A 27,649-nucleotide genomic window follows, 5' to 3' on the forward strand; every position below is an offset into this window, starting at 1 on the left:
ATGGCTAAACACCGAATGTGTCGATGTGTATCCTTTGCTTTCTATACTGTCAAAAGCATTTACGAATAATCATGGGTTTAGGGGGAATGGGCAGAGAGATGAGTAGATGCATGTTGTTCAGTTGTAATTCTGATGTGGTATGACAAATTGCGTTGGTTCCCCACCCTACCCCCACCCCCCAGGCATTTTGTTTTCTTAGTATTGCAGGGCTATCCAGAAACATTTCCTGCTGTAATATGCTTTGTGTGTGTTTCTGCACAGAATATATATGCATTTGTGTACACAGTAGTAAATTCTGAAAGTGTTATTACCACTTAGGAAAAGAGATCTTGCATCTGTTGTGGGTATTTCTTGGAAAACACTAGTTGAATGCTTCGTAGTAGTAAGAAAAGACAAATCTTAGGAATTCTTAGTAAGGGAATGGAGAACAACCAACCTGATTTTTCAAGTGTACTTCTCAAATTATCTGTGCAGATCTGATGATCATGTCTCTCAAAGGTCACAGAAGAAGGACAAAGAGAATGGTTAAAGTTGTGAAGCTGCCTGTAAGTGTGGAGAAACACAATGGATTAGGATTGCTGCATGAAAAGATATGATAATAGTATAGTAGTGTATGAAAATATGGGTGGTACAGAAATATGAGTAGGGAATGAGAATTACTTGCATTTTGTAATATGGGAACACAGGGGTGTCTAAAAAAAGTCGGAAAAGATTTAAAACAAATGGAAGAAAGTACTTTTCCATGGAAAGTGCAATTAAATTGTAGAGCTTCCTACCACACAGTATTAAGGAAGTCGTATTATAAAGGACTTAAAATTCATCAGTTTTTATCAAGAATAGTTCTTTTGTAGGCTACAAAAGGAGTGTAGTGGAAGCCAGTTCCAACTCAAGTTAATTCTGTTAAGCTGCTGGAACCACTCAGTGTACAGACAATACCTGCTCTGCTTCATAGAGCCTTTTGGTAAGCATCAGCTGCTGCATGTTGTTTATTTACGAAGGAGGGGAGGAAACCCATGCACGTTTTCTGTGGTGCATGCCTTTCAGTCTTTAGTCATCATAAGATGTAAGGAGTGAGTTTGTTTTTCTAATTTAAAAATTAGTGTAAAAGTGGTGCCATTTAGATGTCACTTTCTACACTATTGTCCAATACAAACAGTTTTTCGTTTAAATCTTTGCTTTAGAGTTTCAGGCTAGGGGGGAATAGAAGGTTTCCCATGATGTGAATTGACTTTTTTGTGCCTGTGCTCAGAAACAGTTTTCAAAGCAATGGCAGGATACCTAATGAACAGAAAAACAACTGTCAGCACTGCAAAAAATATTTACTGGATATTCTCAGTTTTCTACCTAGTAATACCAGCAAAGCGGTATACATGAGGCATATTTACTATGGTTAGCATACTAGGTCTGTTTCCTTGTTTCTACATTATAACCAGCTATTTTAAACATAATAGCTAAAATTAGGTATTGTTAGGTGTTCCTGTGGTTTCAAGGAAGCATCTCAGGATAGTGCTTTTTTCTGTTTTAACAAAAATTGAATGTAATTAATTGAATTTCTATATTTGCTTCAGGTTTAAGACAGATTTTGAAGGCTGAAGAGGGGATGAATTTTACCATACATTCAAGTGTTATTCTAAATGTTTTTCTGAGTCATTGCATAAATTTCTAGTACCTTTATTTTCATTCAGGTTCTTCTGTAATAAGAAGAAAGTACTTTACACTCAAGTATCTAACATTATCTGAAGTGTTTCAAATTGTAAAGCTATAAAGAAATGGGTAAGTTCATTAACCCTTTTTTCCCTTTTGCTGTTATGTTTAAATCTGGGACTTGTCCATTTTGGTGAAGCCAGGTTTTGGACTGTGACTGAATATTTCAGTTATGGGAAGCTAAAGGAGGAAGACAGACAGGAAGAGTGGGGAAGTAAAAAAAAAAAACCCCAAAACCAAAAAGGCCATCATTTACCCGTGTAGGAGATAAAAGGTAAAAGAAGGTTTAAAGTGTGGTGACGCCTTCCTAAATCAAACACCGTAATTTTCTCAGTGATTTCAAGAGTGTTAGAATTCCAGATTTAGTGTTCCCAAGTTTTGAAGTAGGGGCTTCTACTGGCCGCAAGAAGCTGAAGCAGTCAGCAATAGCTATTTAGGACTACTCATAAGAAACTAAGTGGTGTAATAGAAGCTGTAGTTTACTGAAGAATATGTCTAATGTATTTTCAAAATTTGTGTTACACCATAGGTCTGTCCCAAGCAAAGACTGCAAAGCTTCTTGTCCCCTTGGCTAATTGCTGTGCATGCATGAAAGGACTATTTGATATTTCTTCTATGTCAAAATGGGAGTAGCAGGGTTCTTTAGAGTTAATTTAATTTTGTTGTTTGTAATTTTTGACAATGCTACTATTTCTTCTTTATGTTCATAGCAGGGTTGTGGCTGAATGCACAGCCCACAAATAGCTGGTGAATTACTAAAGGTCACAGAAGAGCATTATACAAGTCAATTGACTTTAAAATGTACGTGTATACACACACATATATAAAAAACTATTTTAATGTAAAGTCCTGGTTTTATTCCAATCCAATGTCTCTGATTCCAGCTCTGACTCGTAGGCCTGTCTCAACTGCTGTAAGATAAATTAGGTCTGAATTTTCATTCTGTGTTCTGAGGAACACGAAATGCAGAGGGTATTATGAAAGTCCAGGAAAGATAATGCAAACAGGAGAGTGCTTTGTCAGGGGTATGCGAATACTTTTATGCAAGATATAATTGGTAGATCAAACAGAGCAAAATCAGCACTGCGATTTCTGAGGTGCTCCTCTTCAAAGATGCTGCAGCAAGGCTCTATTTCCATTATTTGCTGCTTGTTTTATCTGATGCTGTGCTTGAGCCAAGTGGTTTTAATTGATGGTTATTGAGGCAGTAAAATGAAAACTCTGACCATGAATTCTGCTCTTTGGTTCATAAAAACAACTTTGATTTTTTGTTTTTAATCTCCTCGAAGTTAATTCTTGAAGTGCAGTTGAACTAGTTAGCATTCTTCAGTAATGTTTTGGGGTAAAATACTAAGGTAGGTGACATGCATATATGTCCACATGCTTTACTGAACTACAATAAATATTCTGAATAGAAAATTCAGTGCAGTCACAATCCAAGTGAAATACAAGATAAAACTTCCTCTAAAAGCAGTAGCAGCACTGTAAAAGCTCATGATGGTATAATAAATCATTCACTGTGTTAAAAGGGTTATCTGTATGTCCTGAAAATGTGTTTCTATTGAAAATACCTTGTGAGGGTAAAAGAAATGAGTCATAAGGATTCTGATGCTGACAGTAAGCAGTACATGGTAATTTCTTGCATCTTAGGTACTAGAAGGAACCTCATTTTCAGTTTTAAGAGGTAAATCCTATATGTGACATGCATAAAGAGAGATTTGTACTGGGGGAATAATGTCCCCTTCCATCTCAGCTAAATAATGGGGTGAAAATCTTGTTGAAGAGTTTTGTACATATTTTTGTACAAAATTGTGATGTATTTTTAAGGCATTTTTAGCCCATGAATTCCAGAGCAAGGGTAATGGAAAACTGATTTGATACTGAATCTTTCCTTTTTTGTGATACCATTTTCCCAGGAAATTACGTAGGCTTCTAGGGTGGATTATGTGTCTGTTGAATCTTGAATTCCATAATATTTTGCAAGATCTGTTGATGGAGATAACCAGTGCAGTATTTATACTGCATTGACACTGCATCAGAAACATGTAAGACTTAACCAGACCTCCAGCCCTACTTTGCATTTGTGAGATATGTGCCACTTAGGAACTCTCCTGCACTGCTCAGTCAGTGCACTGTAGCACAGAAGAAAAATGATTGACTTCAGAATGACCTAGCTCACATACCAGAAACTGATGCAGCTGTAAGAGGTATCATGCAGACACAATGTGAAGTCCTTTCACAGGTCTATATTGGTTCTGCTTTTCATGACTATCCAGAAATAGCAAGATTTGGCGCTACTAAATCTTTAAAAATGTAAAGTAGCTTTATAATCAGCTCACTATTCTTTTAGTTTTGTTTGTCATCTTTTCAGGGGGCTGAAATGAGATGTTTTGCTGCAACACCACAAATGTAATTTCATTAAAATAGGATTGCTGCAATGCCTTTTAGATCTTACGAAAGAGCTTGTGGCTTTTGATGAATTAACAAAACAATTTCCCAAAGCAATACCCAATTAAACACATGGTTATAAAACAATGCAAACTTCACCAAAGGGAGATATGTTGGCTGTAAGGTATAAAGTTATTTTCAGAATGTTCAAACAATACTATTATAGGTCAATAGGTTACCATTGAAAGGATTAGACTCTATGCAGATAATTAGAAAATGCACAACTGTATTATAGGATTAAGAAATTGTAAAGACTTTAAATCCTCATGCTTCAGCACAAAATGAATGAATATGACAATATTCTGAAGAATATTCTCTTCTGAGAATTTGGTTTGTATATGTCTGCAAAAGATTTTGCAAGCTTTAGTAAGATTCATGTGGTGTTGGTGACAGATAGGAAAAAGACCCTGGCCTAGACAAGCGTCTAGACAAGCCTAGCTGGCTAATATGATAGATTCAGTATTGTATTTACCTCCAGTGAAGGTGTTGCTTACACAAGGAGTGCAGAACTGAACCCTCACAGAAGAACAATGAGAGGATAACAAAAATCCGCAAAAGGTCCACAAAAGTTTAACCTCAAAAGAAACTTCATTCTTAATTTGTCTTTCGGTAGAACTATGATAATGACTGCAAAAATATATTTGTAATAGAAGAGATAATTTGTAATAGAGGAGAGCAGATCCTGGACTGCACAAGAAATACATGGACAGTTATTTACGTTAAAAATAGTTTCTAGGAATTCAGATTTCTGGTCATTTGCTTTTTATAATATCTGCACTGCTTTCAGTAGCCAAAAATAATATATGTGATTCTATCATGCAGGGTCTGAAATGTCATAACATGTATGGATTTCTTTTCATGTTGTGTTAACCACTCAAACAGAACAGAGTTGTATGCTTCATGCAAGTACACCAGGAAACCACAAATAAACAGAAATGACTACACAAAGGAAATTAGACATTGCTGTCTTTTGTCTGCATAAATTATCCATGTGGAAAGCTTGGTGGTGATAAGTGAGTGGTCAAAAGTCATCTGGCCTGGTAATCTCACCTAGGAATTTGACAAGGATTGTCAGAGCCTGTGATGGCCCCTGGCTGACACACTGAGAACCTGCACCCCAGAGAGACAGAACCTGAACATCAGCCCACAAGGAATATAAAGTGCTCTGACAAGTGCACCTGTTCTGGGATTTATGGCAGAGTTTAGTCTACTGTATGGGCTTGTTAAAAATTTGCACACAAGGGATTTACCTCTTACTACATCAACAGGTGCTATATGCATATGTTAGATGGAAAAACTACTGTACGTGCACTTGATGAGTTTGTGGTGTCCCAGATACACCCATAAGAAAGCCTCTAGGTGAGTGCAAAAGAGGTGTTTAGCAATACTGATTTGCTTGGAGAGACAGGAAGTGTGCTGTGGATGTATCCATATACAGCCATCACTGAAAATCAACGTCATGTTTGCACGATCTCTTTTCCTTGAGGGTTTCAGCTAGAACATAAGCCACTGAACAACTGTTACTCACTTTTTCATTTGTGGTGCTCAGTGATGATCCATGGGAGTGGGCTGCTGGGATGGACAGGTGCCAAAGAAATTTCAACTGTAGCATAAGACTAATCAGTTGAAAGTTCAAATTCCAGCTGGTACAGTATACTTCAGCTGTGTCCTGCTGGTTTTCAGTTTCAGAATAAAAACAAAATTATGCGTTTTATTTTCTTTTTTCAAGTATTTAGTTTGTAAAATGAAAAATTTAAAAAGGGAAAAAAGTCACTATCTGGATTGAAATTTCAAGGTTAGATTTAAAATAAAAATTGTTTAATCTTTGTTTAAAAAGTTTCATATGTTCTTCACATGAAACTTCTTGTGGTTGATCTTTTGCTTTGTAGAGTTTTATATTTAGGTGACTTCAGCAAGGGTCAGTGGGCAAGAAACACATAACTTCAAAATGCTTATTCTTTTTGGATCATATTTGCTTTCCCGTACATTAGCACATTGTGCGGCACAAAGAGACTATCTAGCTGCTTACCTCATATGGGTCTTTATGTGCACCTGATGTGCCTGTTGTCACTAGAAGTTTGAGTTGGCTTCTGAGGCTTGGTGCAGTCCAGCTGGCTGGACTATGGACATCTTGTCCCAAATATTAAGAAGGGTATATTCACACAACATGAAAATTGTCTTCCAATTAATACAAAACAGAAACAAGGCTAAATGATAACATTGGTAGAAAATACTGCTTTTCTTTTTGTTTTGCACTTCTGTATGTTCTAAAATCAGTCTATAAATTCAATGTTACCTATATGAATAGCTCATCAGTTGCCCATGTATCTGAAGTATTGTTCTAATATTTGGTTAATGAGTTTTCTTCATTCAGAGTGCATCTTTTCAGGGAAAAGATGAATATGATGCAAATCGCATGCGATTTTCTGTATCACAAGTGACTTGGTCACTTGTCACAACTAATTCGGCTACTACCAACTTCCTGCTCTGCTGCCAACTCGAACATACATAAATGACCAATGGATGTTGAAAAATATTTTGACAAAAGTGTGATCTAGTTGTCATTCTTGAGGGAGCTAATGAAGACTGTATTAGGAATCTATACATCCTTTAACTAATTTGTACCATATTTCTGTTTTGCAATCTTTCTGGCAGTTTAGCTGATATATTTGGTCATTGCTTGCGAAAACCTTTTCATCCAGTTTTGATGTTCAAAGAAGCGTTACTCCTAAGAGTTACCTGAAAAGTTCTGGTCAGCACAGTTACTCAAGTGTGTAGTTAATCTGGGAAAAAAATTATAGGCACTCCTTCCAATTAGAATTCCCCTTTTTCGCCACTGAAACAGGTGCACCACAGCTCAGTCTCCTACATGCAGAGAAGTCCAAGGAGGTTGGGAAAGTCTTTGAGAAAATAAAACGTTGCATTTCATTACATTGCATAGAAATGTCTCTTAGACTGAAAGGAACTTGGAGTGGAAGGGGGGGAAGTGCTTTTCCCCTATTGTCCAGGTTCCCTGTCATGAATTAGGTTTAAATGTACCTGACTCTCCTGCTGGCAGGATCCAGTCATGCAGCTGACCTGTAACATGCTATGCCTTGTTGTAGTCACCAAGAAAGCAACGTGTTCTTACAGTGGATGTTTGCCTTGGTCTCCAGTGTCCACACTTTGGTATGTGGCAGCCACCCTGCACTAGGAGAGCGCTGTGAGGGAGGAGCATTTTATATATGCCTCTGTTCCACCTAGATGTAATGTGTAAAGCATAGCAGGGTGTAAATTTCCCCTGAACTTTAAGCTTGCTTCAGGCCTGGGCTTCATTCATGCCTTCCATTGGTACTGTGGCCAAGGATAACGTGTTATGCCTTGGGCTGTATAGCTAAGGAACCCTGCTGTCAGTGTAAAGAAATAACTTTTGTCTTGTAGAAATGAGAAATACTTGTTGGTTAATATATATATAAATAAGATGGATTTCCATGGAATTTCAAAGAGTAGTAAATGTGCAGTTTCACTGTCTGCCAGACAGTTGGTCTCAAGATGTTGACTTGAAGTATATAAAACTATTCTTATTATCTGAAGATGGAGCATTTCTCTTGACAAAAAACCTCCCTGAGAAATCAGCTGACATGTCATATCCAGGAGGTACTTTTTCTGCACAAAATAGTTTCGTCCTGCTGAGGGAATAAATTCCATTTAATTTCACAGAAGTTGCTTATTCAGATGAATCAGGTTCAAAATACAAGGGTTCATAATACTGTATGTATAATAAATACTGTAGAAAATGCTCAAACTCTCTCTGAAACTCACTTTAGGGGATGTGGGAGGGGTGAGTTAATATTTGCTTTCTAAAGTGTGTATTAGCACAACTGTGCACTTGCATTGCTGAAGAACCAGTCTAAGAAGATTTTAGGAACTTTCTAAGCCAAGACACTAAATAGACCTAACTAAAACTTCAATTGTCCTGGTCCTAGCTTTAAAACGTAATGAGAGAGAAAATAAGTGGGCTGTGACAAAGGTTGAAAGGGGCAACAATATTAGAAGGCATTTAGATAGGCTGCTAACGTGCAAGCCTATGTTGGTAATTCGGGTTGGTGACGAGAAGAGTCTGAATGTACCATTTCTGCTACCAGAGAGAAAAAGAGTTTTCTGGCTGCATTAATCAATGTAGACCCTTAACATACATGAAGAGAGAAAAAAGAAAGGGGAAAAACAAACTGTCGATCTTTCCTGAGCATGAGGGAGTTCTGTAGTGATGAATAATTTACCTCATGGGGAAACTGCATCTGCTGTGCTATTAAGTTCATATGAAAAATATTATGTGAATAATTTTATTTTAAAACTTTCTTCAGAATTGGCTTATTTACAATGTGTGATTTCTTTCCAAGATCATGAAGTTTGTAAAAATTCATACAGCAGCTTAAAGTCCAATTTAAAAATGGGTATTCTCCCTTCCTCTTGTTTCTTATTTTTGACAGAATCTTTTAGTGATGATATAGAAGTAGCAATGGAGAGATCCACAAACTACCTGTGACTGTGGAAGGCTCTTGAACCAAAGGTTGTTTATGGTTATGAGGAAAACCCCACCAGTTTATAAAAACCAAATCAAGTTAAGGCAGGAAGCTAAGCTCTTAGTGGGGACTTCAGTCAACTGATCACCAAAGGTTTCTTCACAAAGTTGGCTATATTATAAAATCACCATAGAACGTTATAAAAGCAAGGTCTTTCACCACTCATTTTAAGGAAGGAGAGATAAAAGGTTACATGTGGGAAGAGACTTTATGGTTCAGGAAAGAAACAGAGGGAAAGAAAGGGGGACAGATGAGTCTTCAGTCTGAAGACATAACATAAATCTTGGAAGAGTCACCCCGGTGAGGCTAGTATGTTCAGGAGACTAGAAACAGTGTGTTAGTATTTTCAAACTATTTCTTGTGTTTGCAACTTCTTTAAAAGCTGTGGTATGTATTTTGACTGTTAATGATCCTTGAATGAAAAATAATATCCCAGTTTAGTGCTCATGAAATTGGATCTTTGAGAAAGACTTATTTTAAATAAATTGAGACTCTTGGAGAGCTAATAGTAACCATTGAGTCTGCAGAACCAGGCTACAATGTTTGAGATCTCATAAATTGCATCTTCGTGATGTGTCTGGAGAGCTAACCTCAGAAGGTAATGCCTAATAAGTCATTTATTATTTTGTAACTGGTAAACAGATAATTGATATTTGAAAGGAGGATCCTTCGCTGACCTACTCTTTCTGTTTCTGTATTTGAAATGCATCTTTTCCTTTTCTTAAACCAATCCCTCTGCAAGCTCAGGTTGGAACTTGGTGCTAGTTTCTTTGGTATGAGGTCTGTCCTGTCAGTTCAAGCGGTTTTTGTTCAATCTGTGTTTAACTCTCCACACAAGTAACGGTTACTGGTGTTACAATGCTCTGTAGAAACAGATTTAGGAAGATGCGATACTGGAATTCCTTACCAAGCATTACTTATCCTGTCACATGTGATAATGCCTTAGTAACTGTTTGTTCCTTAGGATCGGTTCCTCTGACCACACAGCATATTGGTAGCTCTCTTAGGCTTCTGTAGGATTCATTCAAATCCTGTGCCAGGAGAATAGGAACAAAATTATTTTTGTTTTAGTCTGTGTCTAAGAAAGTTACCTGGAGGTTTTATACACAAACATAACGTCCAGTTAGTAACATAGCCTAAGCAGAACCTAATCAGGAGTGTAGTAACATATTAATGTATAGATACTGTCATGGGTCTCAAGTTATCGTCTGTTATCCGCTTTGACGATTTTCTGTTATGCAGTTAATGAAATTAGATGTAGTTGAAGGAATTGTGTAACAGCTGAGAGAAGACCCTTTAAGTGAAACAATATCTTTCAGTGGAAGGTGAAGTATTTTAACAGAAGATCCTTTGTATGTGGTTTCTTCTAGATTAGCCAGTTTAGGCTTGTTTAGTGATGAAATATTTTTTTAACTCTCTTCCACCGTGTGTAGTCTTGTTTTATAATCTAATTTAATGATTAGTTTCATATCAAGTTTATACAACTTAATATCTTATTGCCTGAAATTATTCAATAAAATGTGTAAGCATTACAATTAATTACAGGTCTTTGAAAATATAATACTTTAATAGTGGCATCAATTGTCATCCTTTTATTAATAAAGCATTTTAATTGTTAGCACAGTATTTTATCTATAGAAGCACCATTTTAAGATGTATTTTGTGTAATTGTAATGAAGGTGAAGAAGGAAGAAATACAGAGGACAGAAAGCTCAAAGTGAAGTTTAGATGGCCTGATCAGTAATGAATACCATTTAAGGCAGAATAGATGATCAGTGGAATAAAATACTAATACATATTTATTTTTGTTCAGTGAAGTACTGTATAAAGCTGATTTTTTTCCATATAGATTTAATATATCTGGAGCACTTTAGCAAGTAATTTTGAGGCTTATATACATATGTAAAAAACGTAAATTTTGCTTTGAATAGCTCACTGAAACTTGAATTACGTTAGCAGATTCCTTCACAGCTATGATACGGGTGCTTTAAAAAACAATAATTCTGTGATTTCCTAGAACCCAGTCACTAGCTGAACAATGAAAAAGTAAAAATCTTGTACTAAAAATAAACAAATATATATATGAAGTTGCTGCAGCACTCCAGGATACCTTGTTAGTTTTCACATTGGTGTCTTCTTTAGAGTGATTTTCTGGTATACAGAAACCTTAGGTGCAAGGTGTAATTAGGACAATTTTTTAAACAATTTTTATAATATGAGAGTGAAGAAATATTCTGCATCTGTGTTGGTATAAGGTAAACCTGGTTATCCACAGCGTAACACCTGTTTAACCACAGAGATGGAGGTTGTGATGGTTAAGAAAAAAACCTCCAAATGTACGAAAATGTATATATATGTATAAAAAAGTGTAGTCCAAAATAGGGGCAACTTTCAAGAGGTCAGATTTTATTTAAGCATCAAAAGAATAGGCTTGGTCTTCAAGCAGCCTCTGGGTAAGGAGAGCGTAAATATTGAGCCTTCATGAAAATCTGTCCTAAGGTTCACAGTAGGAACTATTACGTATTAAACACATTTGAACAAATGGCTAATTCCATGTATTTGGATGAGAACTCTTGAAAACATGTGGGTTTTGAAGTTTTTCCCTGATTTGGCTTGTGCAGAGCTGACGGGGAGAGAGAAATTCAGAGTAAGACTCCAATAATTTAGAGTAGTTTTATTAAGTATTAAAAAAATTATGTGTGGTGTCTGAACTTACTCTAGAGCAACTGCTAAAAGGAAAACTGGAGAATGCAGATTTGTAATATTTTAATGCCATCCATTTTGTAGCACTGAATGGTCATGGGATTTGAGATCTGTAAGCAAAGTGTTTTTTATGTAAGGAATACTGATGCTGAGTGAGGACAGGATCTTTTTCTCAGTAGTGAGCAAAATTAATTTTGGCATCCATTATGTTTTCATGGGTGAGAAAAGAAGAAAGTGTTCCTTTTGAAGTTGATTTTAGAAAATGAAACAGCAGTTTTAGATTGTTGCTAGGCTTGGGATATTTGCATAATCCTTGAATGCAATTGTAAGTGTTTGAAACACTGCAGAGATCTTTCAATAGATTGACCCCTAAAACTTGTCAATAAATACATTCTATAAATATGTACTGAGTCACAGCTAGATTCATAAACACTACAAGTCTTTCAGCAGTTGGCATAAACAAATGAATGTTGTTTGGATAAACTGGCTCCTTCACCATGGGCGTGCTTCCCCAGCTATATGAATTGATTTCTGGTGTCTCATCTGCCTTACATAATATTGCTGTCCACTGCTGGAAGTAACAGCTATTGGAAGGGGGAAATCATAGACGGGACCATAAGGATGAGTTTTAGGGCTTTTGTGAATTTACTTTGAGTCTCATAACACTTAGCTTCTCATAACACAGCAGCCCTGATAGTCTTACATATATATCCCAGATGCTCTCTTTCAAGTCTCCTGCTTAAAGTTTAAATTGGAGGATGTGAAATGCTGCTTTGGAGTTATGGTTGCAGTTTTTTGAATTTGCTGTTTACAAATAGGTGTTTTACTGAGGCACAATAGCAAGTTGGTTATGGAAAGGAGATAATGTGTCAGTGTTTTGGTTTTCATAAAACTTCTAGGTGAGTAAGAGTGTGCTGTGAGTGGCACATGCTCCTAATGTGCTGGAGAAACAGCAGAGTACAGAAATCTCTTGTAGTTCAGAAGCAGTGTCACGATTCCTAGGCTGATGTTAATTCTCCTGCTTCCAGCACAAGAACAATTCCACACAGAGAACAATTAAAGGAGGGGAGACCACCCGTCCTTGAAATTTCTGTTGTCAGGTTTTGTGCATATGTATCATTGCTGCTAATTAGACACGCAAGCAGGACTAACATGTTCCTTGCTTGTCAATACTGTTCCGAATCCAAGTGAGTTTCTCAATACTAAAGAACTGTTTCTCGGTACAAAAGAACTGTGAGGTTTTGTCAGCTTGTCTAGAGTTGCTACATTTGACTGCTTTTTGTAAATGGCAGGAGAGTGTTTTCTGTTTGTGTGTGCTGGAGCTGAGCCTGAACCATGCTAATGTTAAAATAATGCTGTTTACGTGTAAGCCAGGCCCAAAAGAGTCAGCGAAGTTGAGCATCCCTGCAGAATGCTAATGAAGGTATGAAAAAATTACTTCTGTATCATTATGATTTATAATAAAAGGCAGGTGAAAGAAGCAGAGGGTGAAAAAGTGCAGTTTGTTCTGTGTGGAAGGGCAAAAGAAAACTTAATTACTGATTAACTTGCTAAGAATGGAAATCGAATAAGCCGTTGTTTATGTCCTTTGAATAATTGAGATGGCTTGTATTTAATTCTACCTCAGAACTAACATTGGAGGCGGAAAAGATAAAAAAAGTCAAAGCTGATTCAGTTCCATCTACTGCCTTAAAGTAGTATTGATGCCATTGTCATTAATGTGTAGCTCTGTAAAATCATGCTCTATTCAAAATTACCAGAAATGCTTATTCACATTTTTAAACATCATGCCAAGCTATAATTCCAGGAGAAAACCATTACTAATGGAATTATTTTTTGTTGAGAAAACAGAAGTACAGTTATTCTGGAGAATTTCTGTACTATCAAGGTACTATTTAGCTGCTTTAAGGATTTTTTTTTTTTTAAATTATTATTCATTCAGAAAAAGCAGAACATGTTTAAATTCCTTGATGTTTCAGATCTTTAACTATTCACATTGCTAAATTGTTGTTTAAAAAGTGTTTAAGTCATATTTTTTTTAACACATACATTATGTAGTCTTTCCTGATTTGGTCTTCCAAATCCACCAAACTGCAAAGCCTATAGCAAAATCATCTCTAAAGCAGATTATTAGCTATAAAGCTGTTTCTGCTGTCAGAGGCTCTTTACATTCGTTGGAGGAGCTAGAGAGCAGTATCAGATCTGTCTTTTGTAAAAACAAGGCCATCTCTTATCTGTCACTAGTGTTCTCAATTAATGCGCTTTTATCAGTGGAGTATGCCTGTTACTGATTTCACGGTGGTAGCTTTTCCACACACAGAGTAGTGTGTTCAATGAAGATTAACCTCAAAGCTTCACTTGGAAAACAGCTGGTGCATTTGTTGACCACTTGATGGCATCACTCAGTTGTTTGGAAACTAAACTGCTTGGACAGTAGAGCAGTTTTACTTGTGCGCTTGGTGTGAGAGGACTTTCATGGTTTATTTTACACTATTAAAAATTGAAGAGAGCTATTAATACGCTCCCATAAATCATATGAAAGCCCCAAATCTAATGTTGATAACTGTTTTCCTTCTCTGTGGTGTATTACTTAGCATTTTTATATCATTTCTTCATCTGCATAAGCATGAACAGAAGAGTTCTAACTTGTTCCTCTTCCTGGTTAGTTTTTCAAAGATGGCAGCTGGTGGTTTAATGGGTTGATACACAAAGGACATTGTTATGCACTGAAATGTGTTTTTTGCTTTGCTTTAAACCTCCAATAGTTACAGTCAATGTGCATTCTAGAGAAAGGATTTATGCAATTTTGGTTGTTCACTATAGGTCCTATAAAATAAAAATGTTTTGCAGCCTTCATACTAAGACTAGGTGATCTGTCTGTGTCTGTACAAGCTAACAGTGACAGCTTACTGAAAATGCTGAACCAAGGGGGTAATGAAGGAATCAAGGCATAGGTATTTAGAGGTAAAGGACAGTTTTGGTAATGTCAGGGAACCTCTGACAGTTATACCTGCTGAGAATTGGCCCACAAGACATCAGGTAGTAAACATCAGGTAGTAAAGCATATAGCTGAAGACAAGTTGAAGATCTAAATACTGCTTCTCCTATGCAGCCTGTGTCAATGAGCAGTAATGAAGTGCCCCTTTAGAGCTCTGAACACACAGGAGTGGCACATAGGAGAGAGAGCCAGCTTCTGGCCCCAAAAAGAGGTTAACAGGCAGTGTGGGCAAAGCAGCACAAGGAAGGAAGTATCACCAGTGTGCTTCTGTTCTGTGAGTAATAGCATGTTTCTGGAGGAAAAAACCTAGGCAAAACACATATTAAAACCCATTCATTTTTTGTTCCTCTCTTCCTCCTCCTTGTTCAGCTTAGGCTTCTGAATGCTGTAAAAACCATAAAAAGGCAGCTGAAGAACGGGGGGAGGATCTTCTGAAAATTTCTGTGCAAACATTTCAAAATCTCATGCTTTCTTTAGCTTTTGACCTGTTTTTATATGCTGCTTTGTCAGGGATATTCTGATTACATGTACACTTACATATGCACACTAATATATGTACGTATGGGTTTTCTTGAATGTATGTACTGGTTTTCTGGAATCTTTTCCTCATAACTGGTGGCCTACTGAAATAACCATCATTATCTTAGAAAATGTAAATGGTGATGTGTATCTAGTTTTTGGATCACAAATTACTTTAAGCTGACCTACTGAGAATTTTACTTAAGTTGGAGACTGAAGAATCCTGCTATAGGACTTTACCCATACAATATATGTTTTTCTACAAGAAAAAAAAGGAAGTGTTTAACAAATGACTTGCCAGTCTTTTTTCAGTTGCTAAGATTCAGTTGCTAAGAAAAAAACACCTAAGATTCCATTATCTTGTGTTTTGTAAGAAAAAAAGGAGATAATGAAGGATGGAGAAAGAATTCAGAAACAGGCTAAATGGTAATTGTTCAGCTTTTTAAGACAATAAAATAATAATTTAGTGTCATGGTTTTGGTTGGTAGTTATCAGGACACCTAAGAAGCGAAAAGCCACCCATGAAGGGCTCACAATGACAGTTCCTCTGCTGGCCAAAGTTATGTTTCCTCCATAGTTGCACTAGAAAAAAAACAATTGGGCCTGCCACAAATCAGCAATATGCTTCTCTAGTTTACACGGAATTAGTGGTAGTGTGTGCCTTGTTGACAGTGTCTTGCCCATGTGTAGATGCTAATGATCCTGATGCAGGTTGGGGCTTATATTTTATTTATTATTTTTTTTTTTTTAGCTTTGGCACTGCTTTACCTTTCTGTTGGGTACATGGTTCCTTTGGTTTAAGTTTGTATCATGTTTCTATGAAGTTCCACGAGAATGTTTTCTATCTGACAAACTCCAGGCCTGTTCTGTCCTTTTTGGTTCTCAGGCTGGTTATTTATTTATTTTTTTTCATTGCAAGAGTTTCTGCAGTGTTAATCAGTGGATATGTTTGTATTTTGAAGGCCAGGCTGGTCACAGATGCTCTCCAAGGCTCTTCTCACAGTGCATTATTATATAAGGGGAATACTTTCATGATTCGAAATTTTCATCTCTAGCAGAAGACTTGTCATTAGATTTGGGTTCTGAATGCTAGCAAGTGGGGGAACACAATTGCCATCAGGAGCTATGGTAAGGCTATGTCAGACTCCTGTGGCTTCCAAAACAGTCACATCAAGGACTCTGGGATCTAAGAATGCCTGTATCCTGGTCCCAGACACAGAAGAGAAGCTGTTGAAATGAAAGGGAGGATCTATTTAATGTTCTCAAATGTTATATCCCAAACCCATACAGTTGGAATAGTTAGGGGTTTTGGTTCATTTGATTTTTGCATAAAATCACAGCGGGCTAATTGTGAATTTGCTTTCCTGTTGTAAGATGCATTTTGTTTTGATTGAAGATCTGTGTAATGGAGTAACAAATATTAATCTTCGCTGCATATAAGGTGATACAGCAATAAGTGCTACATTAAAGATTTTTGTTGTCTACATTTTTTTATCTTTTCTCTTTATTAACAGTTACTCTGTGACAAGTATCTATAGCTTTATGTAGGGGTTTCATAATAAAAATAATAGATTAGTTATTTGAAGAATAATAGTGTAAGTACAGAACATAAAGATATGTAAAAGCCTACAGAAAGGGAAGAAAGAAAAATATATTTATTGCTGAGTATCCAAAGAAGGGCAATTGCATAGCATGTTACATACCAATGATGCAAATTCATTATGAATTGCCTTTCTGTGTTAATGAAAGTAGCTGAAGAGTAAGCAAACATCATGAAATGCAAAGTAAGAAAAAAACATATTCTTTGGGAAACCTCATTTACTGAAGCATCAGTTTGAGTGAATGCTTAAATGACTAAGCTTGATGTTGTCCTTAATTCACCGATAATTCAATAGTAGGAGTGAATCTTTCTATAGATTAATTTTTTCAGTAGGAGCATTATCAGGGATAGTAACAAGATTATTTGATAATTTTGTCTGCCTGATGGACTGGTTTCGCTCAAAACCATTTAAATTTCAAAGGCCTTTTGAGGCATAAAGAGAATTAAAATGTTGATAGCTAACAGGCTTTTGCTATTTTTCTGTGTGACTGAATCACCTGTAGGTTTCTGTTCCAAGTTCCTAGAGGTTTCCCATGTACTACAGTAGAAACACTTGGGTTTTGTTTAGATATGTGTGAAAATGCTCATTTCTCTGGTTTGTGTTACTTTGGGTTTAGCTGAAGGAATTGTATCATCATCCTCTGGATTTCCAAATATTGCTTGGTGCACTGCAGTTTTCTTCCTTGTATCATCATCTTTTCTATCTCATCTCAGTGCTCCAGACAAACCTCCCAGAAGGACTTTTTCCATTTAATTTAAGAATACCTCTATGGATATGTTTCCCACAGACCTTACATCTTGATTAAAGATACAGCTTGTCAGCTTTCTGACCTGTTACTTTTTTATCTCCTAACTCTTTGCTATTCTAGTGTTTCATCCAAAACTTCTATGTATATATGTTTATATATAAACTGGCTAATGAACAAAATTGCTGATTAAATTTTGTACACATAAATAATACAATAGCTATTTTCTTCTGTGTGTGTTTGTATATAGCACATGATATTCTGCTTCTGTTTGTTAGGGCAGTTAGTAGATTTGCTAACTATGCACTTTCAGCAGAATAAATTACTGGCCTTGATAATGTCATGGAATACTGGGATTCAGGTTCCCAAAATAGATCCCATTCCACCTCCATGCCCCCTGAAGTTGTTACCTTCTCTGGAATTTGATGTTTTAATGATAAAATGATTTTTTCCCTGCTGGTTTTCAAAGATAAACAATGTGAAAAATTAGTTTTCTGCCAGATTGACTGAGACAATGATAGTAAGGCAAGCATGAAGTCCCTCATCTTATCTCAGCAGGATAATAACTTTGAAACCTAATTACGAACATTTAAGTGCCAACTTTGTTAATAATTTCATTGCAGAGTACTACACCAGAAATATCAGGTATATGCAGTATGGCTGGATTTCCGTTCTCTTGCCAGATCTGCAGTTCTCTTCCTTCATTTGAAAATCTTTCTGAGCGAAAAGGCAACAACCTCTCAATTTTCAAACAGTGACATTTTTAAAAATTCAAGTTATTTGTGATTGGGTTGATTCTCCATTTGCAGTGCAGTAAAGACTTCCTGGGGTCAGTCAAAATGAAAAAGAAGAAAAAAAAAAATCAAGTAACAGTAACCAATTTGCAGAGGATTTATCAAATGTAATCAAATGGTGTCCAAAGTGGGTAGGACCAGCTATAGTGATACACACGAGTGAGAGACAGAAAGACATTGAAGTCTGAAGAGGCAGTGTGAATGCCAGTAGGTGGATATATTGTTACATCTGAAATTTCGGTGGCAGCCGGTATATTGATAATTGTGGAAGTAAAGGAGCAAGTTGCTGCACTTTTCTGAATAATAGGAAACCACTTAAAGGGAGACTAAAAGATGGTCATGTTGTCACATTGCCAGGAGCAAGATAACAGTTTCTTTTAGAGTATTTTGATTCCCTGCAGTTTGGAGCAAGAGGGATTTAATTAGAGAGATCTGAGTAATGTAAATATCCCTATGAAGGTAGTGACAAATCAGGACTTTGCCATCCACACCTGTCTTGAGAAATAGGATGGCAATACACAAGGCAGTTGTAGAAAAGCAAGACCTTAAACGTAATTCTAGCAAAGCAGAATTCTTGCATCATCTCATGTGCCATGGGGAGGTCCACTGATTAAAAAGGTCATATGGGTAAGGTGCACTCTGAAAAATAATAGCTGCTCTTCCAGGCTTAAGTGTGGTCTTAATGGCACATGATTACAGTTAGACATGTGGGTCACAGAGTGAGAGAAAAGTTTTAGTATTTATTCTATGTTGTAAGAGTCAAGTAAGACAAATAGGTGTTAGAAGATGCTCAGAATATATTAACCTATGTTTCTTCTGCCAGCATCATGACAGAGCTAACAGGGAAAAGCTGAATGGAATAAAAACCAAACCAAGGCAATAGATGGAGAAGAGAACAGTGTCTTGTGAAACTCTGTAATGGAAATAACAGTTCAAGATGTAAAATGTCAAGCAGGTGTGAAAAGGGGAGTTTCTGAAAACAGACTTCAAAGGAATAGGTCAGGAGAGATACTTCACTGAAACAACTAAAAACTGGATTAATCAATAATTTGGGAACTTCAATGAAATCCAAGTATAAACTTGAGAGATGGTCTGTTGATGGAGGCCAACATTGATGAACAACTACCATGACGGAATTTAATCCGCTTAAGTAGATGAAAGCAGATTTATTCTTTAGGTATGGCAATGTTCATGTTTTCATCATCATAACAGGCACATTTCTTACATTTCTACGTCTATGTAGGATGTTTGTATTTTCTTAGAATGAAGCCTGATGGTGATGAAGGCATTCAGTACAGTAAACTAATACCTATTGCTATTCATATAGCAGAGTAATCAGGAGGCAGGATTGCTAGAACATTTTGTCTTTTTATCTCTGGAGCAAATACTTTAAAAACATTGTTTCTTGAAACTTATCTAGGTAAATATGTCTACAGGACAAATTAATATGAAAGCAGCTCAGTTATAACAATGCGAAATTTTTACAACTACAACTATAGTAATTAATGATCACTAAAGATCTCAAGGTGCTTTGATTCTGCTTTCACTTCTGTTAGTAAGCTGACATTGGACCAAGGCACTTCAAATCTCTGTATTTCAATTTTAAGGAAATCAAGATGGGGGCTAAATTAATGTGTAAAAATTGAAGGTTCTTTTGAGTGCTTATGAAGCTGCAACTGATTTACAGAATTAGTCACATAGGCAGAGATGCTTGATAGTTGCTGAAAATGCATAGCTAGTATGAAATAAAACAGAAAATTACACGTATTTTCTCATGTCAAAGTTTTGTATGCAAGAAAGTACAGGCATGAAGGGGTAATCATAAAAAAAAGTTGTCACCGGAGTTTTCTTCTGGGATTGTATAATCCTTGAACATTCTCTTTCTAAGGAATTAAAAGATGTCATAAGAGTTAATGATTTTTTTTTTTTTTTTTTAACGATTTGGAGTCTGTTATGTAGTTGTTCACCATTACGTAACTTATTTAGAAAGTAATACTGTTCTTTATGTGCTAAAAGCTTATTCACACCCTTCAGTGTAGTACATGTGGAGAGGTTGAACTGGGAATCCATTGTATTTTTATATAGTGAAAGTCTTCTATTAGAAATATGACATGTTCTGTTTCGCATTCTGTAATTTCACTAAAGAAAGCAATAGAGAAAATATGAAACCTTTTGTCCTTAGTCATACAAGTTTCTTACTGCTTGCTATATTATCTCAAAACAGAAAGGCAAGAGGAGATAACATTTACTGTGTGGCATATGCTTTCAGGCAGAACATGATCAATCGACAAAATACCAGAATGTAGAAGAGGGTTGACTAATTCTTCATTTTAACCCATGGACAAAAAGCTCCAAAACACTGCAAAAATGCCTCAACCAAAAAGTCGTTCCTGAAATATTTCATCCATGTTTGGTTGGGCTGTGCTGGGAGATAAGGGGGCCTATTTTCTGTGGTCTGTCAAACCTCTGGTCATTTTGCTGCTAATAAAAGAGCAGCTTTCGATTAGTTTCAACTGCTGAATGAAGTTCTCTCTTGTTACACAACTGATGATCAGATCTTTATTCCACAAATAAGTGACTCTCTGAATGCAGCCTCCCATCAGAAAGGGCTTTGTTTTTAATCTCCTCCTGTCTGCTTTGCAAGTAAATTGTTCCTTCTACAGACCCATGTGGCTTGCTTCTCTCACCCTCGGTGACAGCAAAGCTCGCTGGTTGGTGATCTCTGCAGGGGCTTATAGCTCAGCTCTGGTGTTCTCTCCCTCTGTTCCCACTTCTCTGTTCCCTTCCCTACTGTGTCTAAATAAATTACCTGTATGACATGTTCAGTTTTCTCTGGCAAGAAGCCTGGGAAATCAAATCTGTTCCTGAACCTGGGTCTCCCATTTGGCAAATGCAATGCCTCCCTGCTGTTAAATCAGGTCAGCTCTCAGGAAAAACAAAGAACAATTTCATATAACTATAATCAACACAGAGTAAATTTAGATAATGCAGCTGACATATGTTTATTGTAAAGACCATCAAGGAAATAATTCTAAAAGCACTTCACCTTTCTCAGTTGCATTAGGATACATGTTGAATGTTCTGTGTATAGAGAAGATCAAACATTTTCTTTCTGTTATCCCATATCAAAGTGAAATATATTTATTTTCTGTCTGGTCTAAGAAGATATTTGGTGAAGTGGTTCATTGGTTGCATTAGAAAGAGTTTTATGTAGTGAATTATGATGGCTTTATGTAATTGTTTGATAATTAAGTGTTAAGTACTATTATATAATATATATTATTTATTCATAACCCATCCTGTCCCTTTGAATTTTTGGCCTCTGAAAGTGGAGATATACTGTTTAGAAAAGGAAAACCAAATCCTTTTAATTCATCGTGTTCATTTTTCTGCTTTTCTGCTTAGTCCGTTTCCACTGGAGATCAGCAGGCCAGTAAGAGGGTGGCAGCACCTCTCTCCTGTGTTACCAGACCTGACATGGGCCCCGGCAGTCCCGCAGCATGTGCTGTGCATGGACAGCCTGCTCTCTCACATGCCAAGGCAGTCACCTTGCACGGGGGAAGCACCAGTGCGGGCAGCCTTCCCTCTCCAGCTGGAAAATTAATTTCCAGCCCTCAGCTATTCTGCATGTCCTGGAGGAGCTCTGAATTAACCACTGTTGTTTTGTTTATCCACTGTTAGCAAGCTTACTTAGACTTCAGGAGGATTGTGGAGCATCTCCACTCACCTTCTGTCTGGCTTTGTTAGGGTGGGCCTCTGTCCCAGGGAAGCAGAGTGACTGGCTTCCTTTGAGCATGCTGTGCATATACAGGTGGTTGCTCAGGGACTTAAACAGCTACTGAAACCCTGAGCTCACGCCCCTCTCTCTTCAAAGAAGGAGAGGAGTAAGAAGTGCCAAATGCTCCTGGGGGACCCTCAGGGCTGGTGCAGTGCTAACCTATGAGTGCTCACTGTGCTGAGCTCCCAGGGGCCGATTTTGCTGCTGTTCATTCAGGAGGGTTAGTGAAAACGGGAAACAACAGCTGCCTTAGTCTTACACAGTCTTACCACCACCACTGACTAAATAGCTGCTGAATTATAGCTGGGGGCCTTAGCTGGAAACATTTTCCAACCCCAGCTGAGTATCTGCTCGTCTTACCTTAAGGAGTCCTGAAAGTCCTGTTTCAAACTCAACTAACACTTCCTTCTCAAAAGAAAATGGGCTCAAATGTATATGCCATATTTTTAAATAGTATGTGCTTTTCTAGATCTTTTGAAGATGACTACAGTGTCATTAATAATTGTTTAGTAATTCATGAGTTGCCTTTGTTCTAACAAGTGCCTTTGTTGTTACTCCATTGCTCTGAGATGCACAGTGAATGTTTTTTCATCAATTAAAAAAATCCTTCAAAACCTCTATTGTGTGAGACAAATCCTTGAAACAGAAATTGCTTTTTATTGTCCAAAGTCTTCATACAATGTGCACAACAAAGATTAAGAAGTGAAAGCAGTGAAGTGGGTATTAAAAGACAAGAGTTCAGTTCCTGCTTCCCCCAGGAATGGCCTGAAGCAAGGGCCATAATCTCCATCCACATCAGCTTCTGTCTGAAGCAATGACAGTAGTAATGTTATTTGCCCTCTGTCTTATCAGTACAGATTGCAGATACTGTTGTCTTCTGTAAAGGTACAGGACCTAACTCTGAAAGGCTTCAGCTGATGCTGAATAGAAATAATTTCAGCTCTGTGCTAATTGCAAGGGTAAAGCCTGTCTTGTTCCCTTCTTAGCATCTAAGTTTGTCAAAGAAATTGTTGAGCTTGTTCTAACTCTGCTTTATTTCTTGTCTTTTCCAGCCTGTGACCTGATGACTCTGGGGATCTTAGCCTTAGTGACGTCCACTGGTTGCGCCTCGGCCAATGCCCTGCAGTCCCTGACAGATGCCATGCACATTCCACACCTTTTTGTACAGCGCAACACAGGAGGCTCCCCACGCACAGCCTGCCACCTGAACCCCAGCCTGGAGGAGGAGGAGTACACGCTGGCTGCCCGACCACCGGTCCGCCTCAATGATGTTATGCTGAAACTGGTCACTGAGCTGCGGTGGCAGAAGTTCATAGTATTTTATGACAGTGATTATGGTAAGTAAAGTGGAGAATTTCAGATGTTGTTAAATTGGTTTCTTCTTAACTGCGAGATGGAGATGAAAATATAATGGAAGGGGTGGAATATGACTTTCTGGGTTCTTCACTGAAGGAAAGGTTGCTGCGAAAACTAGTTCTCAGACAAGCAGTAAAGTTGCTTAGCAACACCTACCAAGACAGCTGAAGTTTGAATATCTCAGACTTTTTCAGTAAAATATTAATGAAGTGTTGACATTGATTGGCAGGGGTCACATAGCTGTGCAAGGAAGTTCAACATGGCCTCTACCCATTCCCAGAAAACACTTTTTATCAAAGCTGAGTACCATTCTCTTTAAAAATTTATTTTCATAATAACTATTTACAATTTCTTTTTTCACATGCTTCCTCACACTATTCTCCATTTGGACTAAATTTCACAGTGATATACTTCCTGGCATTAAACCAAACGTAGAGTTAGTATTTTCACTATATCTAATGCATTTCTTTCAGCAAAATTTTTACTTTGGGATGAAATTTGAGGAAAAGGAGTCTCTGCCCAGGCAAATTAGGATGGGTGTAAAGAATGAATGAAAAAGATAAATCTTTCAATGTGCCAAGCTCTTAGAATGAAAGGGAATTGTGTGCATAATTTTGTTTTTATTTCACCCCTCCCCCCTGGAGGGGAGGAAAACCCCTATGGAAAAATTGTTCCATAGGTTTAATGCTGTGGTATTTTCAGGACTCTTATTTTAGGGTGTAGGATCTATAGTGGATATAAGATCTATAATGGGGAAAATAAATTTTCTGCGGTATGTTTTAAAACCCTGCAAACACTTTTGGTTTAAAATGTGATGAGTAGCTTTTGGTGTTGATGACTAACTATGAACAGAGTACAAAGAAATGAGACTAGGTTAAATTGCAGTTGGAAAAATAATCCTATGTGTATCTGCGCATACAGTTTAGATCTTATACGTAGTCTTCCACAGTTGCAAAATAGATACTTATTTGCATTCGCTTCTTATAATGACAGATTTTCAGTGGTGAATCAGAGACAAATAACATCTTTGGTTTTGAGGTTTGGCTACTCCTGGTTAAAAAACAAACAAACAGAAAACCCCAAACAAAACCCAACCAACCATACAAAAAAACCCAAAAGACTGTGCAGACTCCTAAGCTTGGATGAATTTTGAAAGTCTTGGGTGCAGCTTTCTGTTTTCAGTTGTTAGAGATGTCACTTCCTGTTTTTTCAACAGGTGGACTGAACATGATGAGGGTGATTTTAAGTGGGAAATCAATTGAAACTGTAACATCCTTTAATTGTATGGAATTATTTTATGCATGAGGAGGCTGCCAGGATGCCTTCTAATCTATACAGTCAAAAATCTAGCAACCCAGCAAATAAACTGCTATGTAATTACTGTCCTATGTAATGCTTGACCAGTGAACGATTTGAAAGCAAAACCGCAAGGTATTTGGTAGGTATTCTTTTGGCGGGCTTCTGATAGTGCTAAGAAAGTTGTTAAGTAGCAGAGGATTGGGCTTAAAAAGTTAAAATTATTCTAACAGTTATTTCCTAGAATGGGGGGGGGGGGGGGGGGTTGAATCTTAAATGTATGCTTTACAACCATTCTTTTTATAGTTACTGTTGTTTTAATCCTGCTGATTTGTAGCTTTAAACTTCCAAACCTGTTTGAGTTGGAGATCTTTCAACCTCTGGGAATCCTGGCCCTCGTAATACCCAGGATGTTCTATGTACAAACTGCTATCACCCATTTTCCCTGGTGGCAAACCTGGTTACTGAACTGTGGCATCACCCATTCCAGCAGTACATCTGTGTCTTTGCCTTTTTCTGCAAAGAGTTAACATATCAGTACCAAATCCTGAAACCCTTAATTCAAATACTCTGTAAATTCAGTTATGATCAAATTTATCTTTTCCATTTAGCATGGACTGACCTTCAGTCCAAATCAGTAAGACACTAAAAGGGAATGGAAAGTTGCCATAGGTGTTCTGTTCCTTCCAGTAGAGAGTGCATTATGTACTGCAGCTGCCTATGTGCCGTTTCCTTTCTTCTTCTTGGATGTGACAACCATCTTATACCCATTCCAATAGAAGGATATTTTTTTAATAAGAATTTGGTGGGAGGAGTTTCTGTAAAGAAACCGACTGAACCTTGCCAACTCTGGGCAGGCATTGATGAAGAAGGGATAAATAATCTAGTTCCCAGAAGATTGCACACTGAGCTCAAGAACAGCAGCCTGGCTCCCAGGGCATGCCCATTGCCCTCATTTAAAGAATTAGCAGAACCATGCTTACACATCTCCAGCCATGAAGAGGGAGGTCACTTCAAGAATACATGTTTATGATTGCAGAAGCACTGGGCTTCTGTGGTTTGCTGTAATAAATGGTCCTTCTTTACCTGCTCTCTGGAAGTTATACTATTTCCTTGAGTAATGTTTTAATTTCTTCATCTGCTGATCTGTTAAAAACCAGCCAATACCTTGGTGTCCTCCTGGTGGATACTGTCAGGTTTTCTAAAGACAAAATAAACATGACACAATTTAAAGAAGTCCCATGTTTATAGTAATGCTGTGTTATACTGGAACCGAAAATTTTTTACCTCAGGAGTTACTTGTCCCTTATCAGACATACATTTTTGGATTATAATTTCTGCACTGGCTAAATTAAGGAAAGGTAACAGACTTGGCAATTAGAAATACGGAGCAGTCACTGAACAGCCTAAGAAGCCCCTGAATCACTGAATCATAGAATAGTTATAGGGTTGGAAGGGACCTTAAAGATCATCTAGTTCCACCCCCCCGCCATGGACAGGGACAATGAATGTTATGCTTATGATAAAATATACATTGTTTTACACTCCTAACACTTGTTTTATGGAAAGAAATCTGTGTGCACAACTTCAGTGAAAGAATATGGTCCTTTCCAGTAAAATATCTCAAATTCTGCAACAAGAAATGGAGAGGTTTTGCAGGAAAGTTGCTGGAGTTTTGAAGAAAATGATTGCTAAATGGAAATGGTAGAAACAGGGTAAAAGCTGTGGTGTTCCACCTGATGTGAAACCAGCTTTTAGATTTTGACACTTGTGGTGAAGAGATAGATAACTGCAAGGAATGAGTAATAGCTTGGTTCTGGAGAAGTGACCTTTCAAAGACCTCAGGCTTGATATTTGCAGCATTCAAACTCTCCTCAATTATACACTGTTGCACTGAGCAGTACCAATGGGGGAAAGTTCAGTTGATACGTAGCCATATAGTTCTGTATTTGTATAGGAGAAGATAAGGATTCATGTCATACTGCATCTTCATGACTCAACCCTTGTTTTTCTGTTTCTCTCACTTATGGTTTATGCATAATTTCAGACAATGCGTGGAAATTTACTCCCCATTGATCATAAAAGGAGCTTTCTGCTGATGAGTCTGCTGCCTGATATGAAAATGATGGCTAGGCAGTGTAGCAATTCAAGTCATAGATAAGTCTCCTGTCTTGCTGGTGTGTTGTAGAGCTGATGGAGCTCAAGGCCAGAATGAGACAGTCTGATCCTTCTGTCCCTGCCATGCCATACCATCTTGAGAAGCCTCTTTAGCCCCTGTATGCTTCCTTTTCCCATCCGTGAAATGGAAAGAAAAGCTTTCCTCCCAGTGTGAGTGAACTGGTGTTTGAAATTTCTGTAGAAATTCTTTAGGCAGCAGAATTAAGGGGCACAGTCAGGAATATGGCAATTCCAGTAAGAGTTCAAGGGACCAGGGTCATGATAAATACATTATTTTACTTTAAATATCGTTATGAAAATGCCATGCTAAATTGTGGTATCTGACACTAATTTTCTGCTGAAAAAACCAAGTTGATTCAAAGTTTGTCAATGGCTGTCAGATGGTGCACTGCGGAATTAGCTCTACCAACCTGTTAAAGAACCTGCAACAGAAATTAGATCTGTTATGTCATCCTAATCATCATCGTTTGTGTCGTCCTAATTGATTTATCTTCAGCTGTGCTGATGTGTTATGAATTGCTTTTTCCTCTACAGGAGCATCTTTTGTGCCTCTGCATACATTGCATCAGTGTGTAAGGGTCTGCTGGGAAGTGTAATGTTTTATTTTGGTGACCTCTTGGATGTAGAAGCATCAGTAATCAAATTTTCTGACACAAAAATTGGTAGCATGGCAAGTTTTATAAATAATCTTACCAAACTCTAAAGTTACTATATATTAAAAGCAGTGGGTGCTATCCACAGCAAGATAAGGTTGGTAATAAACAGTTGAAAGTATGCTTCTAGGGTGAGCAAATAAACAGATGTATAGTTAGAGGAAGGACTTGAGAAGGATTTTGGAGGCTGGATGTGAAAATGAAAACAGTGATGAATACCAAGTCATATTTTTGAAGAGAAATGGAATAGCTGTATTTTCACTAGTTTAATCTTACTGTTGAAAAACACTTTGTAGTTATATTGAGTCTCTCTG

General features: G+C 37.3%; 1 protein-coding gene and 1 long non-coding RNA gene across 2 annotated transcripts in view; one reads left to right on the plus strand and one right to left on the minus strand.

Annotated features, from left to right (window-relative positions):
• GRID1 (glutamate ionotropic receptor delta type subunit 1) overlaps window positions 1-27,649 on the plus strand; it is a 536,616-nt gene that overhangs the window by 192,468 nt on the left and 316,499 nt on the right. The window contains exon 3 of the mRNA XM_030487824.1: window positions 22,905-23,189. Coding sequence (XP_030343684.1) covers window positions 22,905-23,189 — 285 coding nt within the window. The remainder of the gene's footprint in view (window positions 1-22,904; window positions 23,190-27,649) is intronic.
• LOC115608662 lies at window positions 3,251-26,008 on the minus strand. Its single transcript, XR_003991628.1, has 3 exons — window positions 25,931-26,008; window positions 22,092-22,096; window positions 3,251-3,262 (listed from the first exon to the last, which is right to left on the minus strand). It is a non-coding gene; the product is annotated as an uncharacterized LOC115608662 (long non-coding RNA).

The sequence above is a fragment of the Strigops habroptila genome, chromosome 5, assembly GCF_004027225.2.
Source record: "Strigops habroptila isolate Jane chromosome 5, bStrHab1.2.pri, whole genome shotgun sequence".
Lineage (NCBI taxonomy): Eukaryota > Metazoa > Chordata > Aves > Psittaciformes > Psittacidae > Strigops > Strigops habroptila.